Genomic DNA, 3,702 nt, shown 5'->3' on the forward strand with positions numbered 1-3,702 from the left:
GACAAAAGAAATAATCCATTTCAGTTTCGCCATCTCTCTTTATGTCATGGTCTTTCTGACTTGGCTCGAGTACCTAGCCCCAAAGTTGTACTTGCAAGCCAACCTGACCTAGAATGTGGATTTTCAAGGGATCTCTTTATTCAGTGGTGTCAGGACCCTAAGAACTCAATTATTCTAACTTACAGAACTACTCCTGGGACTTTAGCACGTTTCCTAATTGATAATCCTTCTGAAAAAATTACAGAAATAGAGGTAAGCACTCGGATGTGAATTTTATCTTAAAGCTGTTTGGAGATGTGTTGTATATGATATATAGAAATCATTGACCAAAAATAAACCTCACAGTTGTTTCAGTAGTTTTATCAGAATCAGAATAACAATGGAGAGCCTTTAAGTACAAATTTCAAAGATCCTTAACTTGTAATTCTCTTTCTTGAATTCTTCCATGGTACCTATGGAATCATACCCAGAGGGTAACATACATACTATTTTTCCAGGCTCTCTGAAAAGGTATTTTCCTGTCTTTTCCCTAATTTACCTAATTTACCATCTGGATGTTTCCTGACGATATTCTTTTCCCTGGAGCTCTCTCAAGTAGGTGCTCTTTTTTTCTTTTCTTGTTTCATGTACTTTGAGTTGGGTAAGTGTCTTTCTTGTTGTATTGCACCTTTCAAGCTATTTCTGTTCCCTTTGCACTTCATCCCATCACACCTGATGATATGCCATCCCCTCCTTGTTTCTGACATTTACTGATCTCCTGATCATTCTTTAAAGTCATTCATTGGTGATGTTAAACCTTGATTTGTAGCCTTCCTGTCCACTTGTACTTAAGATTCCATTCTTAATGACTTTAACATGCAGATGTATGATCTGTCCAGTTCCTTGATCCCCTTAGTACCTTGACATCTATTTTGTAATTATCTTTTTCTCTACTCTTCTTAGCCATCCATTCCCACTATCATGCTGTCCACTCCCATGGTCATACCCATAACTTTATCATGATATACTGAATCATCTCTAAGATCTCTGCCTCCAACATCCCACTCTGATCTCATTCTTTCTATTACTTGCATGCCAGAACTCGTTGGGCGTGTTGGGACTTCTAGTCATGAACCTTACCTTCTAATTTAGAGTCAGTAGTTCATTAGTAATCATAATTTTGCAAATATCTTTAACTCTCTTACCTTTGTATTTTACTTACCTGGAAAAGTCTTTACCCTAGTTAAACCATTTGCATAATCTGTACCTGTGCTTAAGCAACTTGATGTTACTGGAGTTAGACACTACTATGTGGACATAGTCCCTTCGCCATTATGACTTCAAATCTCTAAAGGGCATCCTTTACCAACACTCAAAATTCTGTAGGGTGATCCCTTTCTCACTCTCTCATGGCAATTTTATAAATTCCTTTTTCTAAGAGATCCTGCAACTCTCAGCTCTCATCTGTAGCACATGACCTTGTCTCAAACTGAATGGAGAGTAGAAGTGAGACAGTAATTCCTTTATCTTTCCACCACTAAATATACTAACCTGTTCCTGCACATTTGCTGCCTTATCTCCCATTACAAAAGCAAGACAATTACTTAAATGACTAATACACCAAGAGATTGTTTGGTTAGTAACTGGTTGGTTAAATCTATTAATTTTCCAAACCTAGTATTATTAAAGTTTATAGCAATTGATAACTGAATGGGATGGTTACAGACTGCCAGACTTAGGCAAAGTCTTCGATGACTGCTTTTCATTTTGTCTTTGTAGAAGCCATTTTAAGCAATGTTTAGTTTATTAAAAGCAAGTGGTAAGGGCATCTTTGTCTTCTAACTCTACTGAAGAAAAGCATTACATTAGTAACTAAAATCTGATATATATTTTCTGTAAATACAGAATTGTTGAGTAGAGATGCAGAGCAAGCATACCAACCTAAAATACTATCTTTCAGATTTAATAGCTTAGAAATACTTGAATCAGTTTCATCAGATATGAAATGCCGAATTTGAAAATTTTAATTACTAGAACTTCCATTAGGATGGATAAGCCATTTATACAATTAATAAAAGCATATTAAAAGTGGGCCAGGCACAGTGGCCTATACCTATAATCCTAGCGCTCTGGTAGGCCAAGGCAGGAGGATTGCTTGAGCCCAGAAGATTGAAACCAGCCTGAGTAAGAGGGCGACCTTGTTTCTACTAAAAATAGAAAAATTAGCCAGATATGGTGGCGGGCATCTATAGCCCTAGCTACTTGGGAGACTGAGGCAAGAAGACTGCTTGAATGTAGGAGTTTGAGGTGGCTGTGAGCTAGATTGATACCATAGCTCTGTAGCCAGGGAAATAGACTCTGTCTCAAAAAAACATAATAAAAAGAATGTTCTTGATGAAGCAATAAAAGTTAATATACTAAGTTCTTTTAGTAAAGTATTTTAAAAAATTTGTTGAGAAGATGAGAAGTATGCATGAAGTATTTGTGTTGGATACTAAAGTATGGTAGTAGACTCTAAGAATAACACTTGTACATTGGTTTGTGAATTAAACTAGCCACTTTTTTTCTTGGAACATCATTTTGCTTGAAATAATGACATGATTATTCAGACTTTGGTGCTTGGCAGATATTTATTTTGAAAAAAAAAAAAACTTTTCTTGAGACAGTCTCACTTTGTTTGCCTTTGGTAGAGTGCTATGCCATCACAGCTCACAGCAACCTCAGAATCTTGCACTCAAGTGATTTTCTTGCCTCAGCCTCCCAAGTAGCTGGGACTACAGGTGCCCACCACAATGCCTGGTTATTTTTAGAGACGAGGTCTCACTCTAGCTCAGTCTGGTCTTGAACCTGTGACCTTAGGTGACTTGTCCATTTGGCCTCCCAGAGTTCTGGGATTATAGGCATGAGCCACAGTGCCCAACCTTTTTTCTTTGAAAATTAATAAATTGAGCCTGTTGATCTAAAGGCAACAACTGACAACATGTGTTGTTAAATCTGATGAACTTCCAACTTTTATATGGAAATTAGAATTTTGAAAATCTCATACCCCATCACTATGAGATTGATAGTTAAACTGAAAAGACTTCTGATGAGATTAGTGATGATTTTACAAATGTGTTTTTTAAAATATTGTCTATAAGGTTTGTATAACTTGGTAAATCAGTATTTTCCAAATCGCTAGTGCATGATACAAAATAACACATACATAAAAGGTCCATTCAAAATGCAAGATACATCAATAAGTTTGGGGGGGGGGTTGTTTGTTTTTTGAGACATAGTTTCACTCTGTTGCCAAGTATAGAGTGCCATGGCATCAACCTGGTTTATAGCAACCTGAAATTTCTGGGTTCTAGTCATCCTGATGTATCAGCCTCCTGAGTAGCTGAGACCACAGGCACCTGCCACAATTCCTGGCTAATATTTCTATTTTTAGTAGAGACAAGGTTTCCCTCTTATTCAGGCACTAATCTTGAGCCCTTGAGTTCAAGTGATCTTCCCACCTTGGACTCTTAAGAGTGCTGCTAGGATTACCACGGTGCCAGGTATGAACCACTGTGCCCACCAATACATTTTAATATAACAAGTACAAAAAAACTTTTAGTATAGTTTTAGATTCTATGTTAAAACTAACCTTCAGGCTCGGTGCCTATAGCTCAACCGGCTAAGGCGCCAGCCATGTACACCTAAGGTGGCGGTTCGAATCCCCAGCCCGGACCCGCCAAA

At 37.6% G+C, this 3,702-nt stretch overlaps 1 protein-coding gene across 1 annotated transcript in view; it reads left to right on the forward strand.

Moving 5' to 3' along the window:
• Nucleotides 1-3,702, forward strand: part of CPSF2 (cleavage and polyadenylation specific factor 2) — a 35,571-nt gene that overhangs the window by 20,327 nt on the left and 11,542 nt on the right. Inside the window, exon 9 of the mRNA XM_023511499.1 lies at nt 1-252. This exon is cut by the window's left edge and continues 3 nt beyond it. Coding sequence (XP_023367267.1) covers nt 1-252 — 252 coding nt within the window. The remainder of the gene's footprint in view (nt 253-3,702) is intronic.

The sequence above is a fragment of the Otolemur garnettii genome, unplaced genomic scaffold (assembly GCF_000181295.1).
Source record: "Otolemur garnettii isolate 467f Iridium unplaced genomic scaffold, OtoGar3 scaffold00020, whole genome shotgun sequence".
NCBI lineage: Eukaryota > Metazoa > Chordata > Mammalia > Primates > Galagidae > Otolemur > Otolemur garnettii.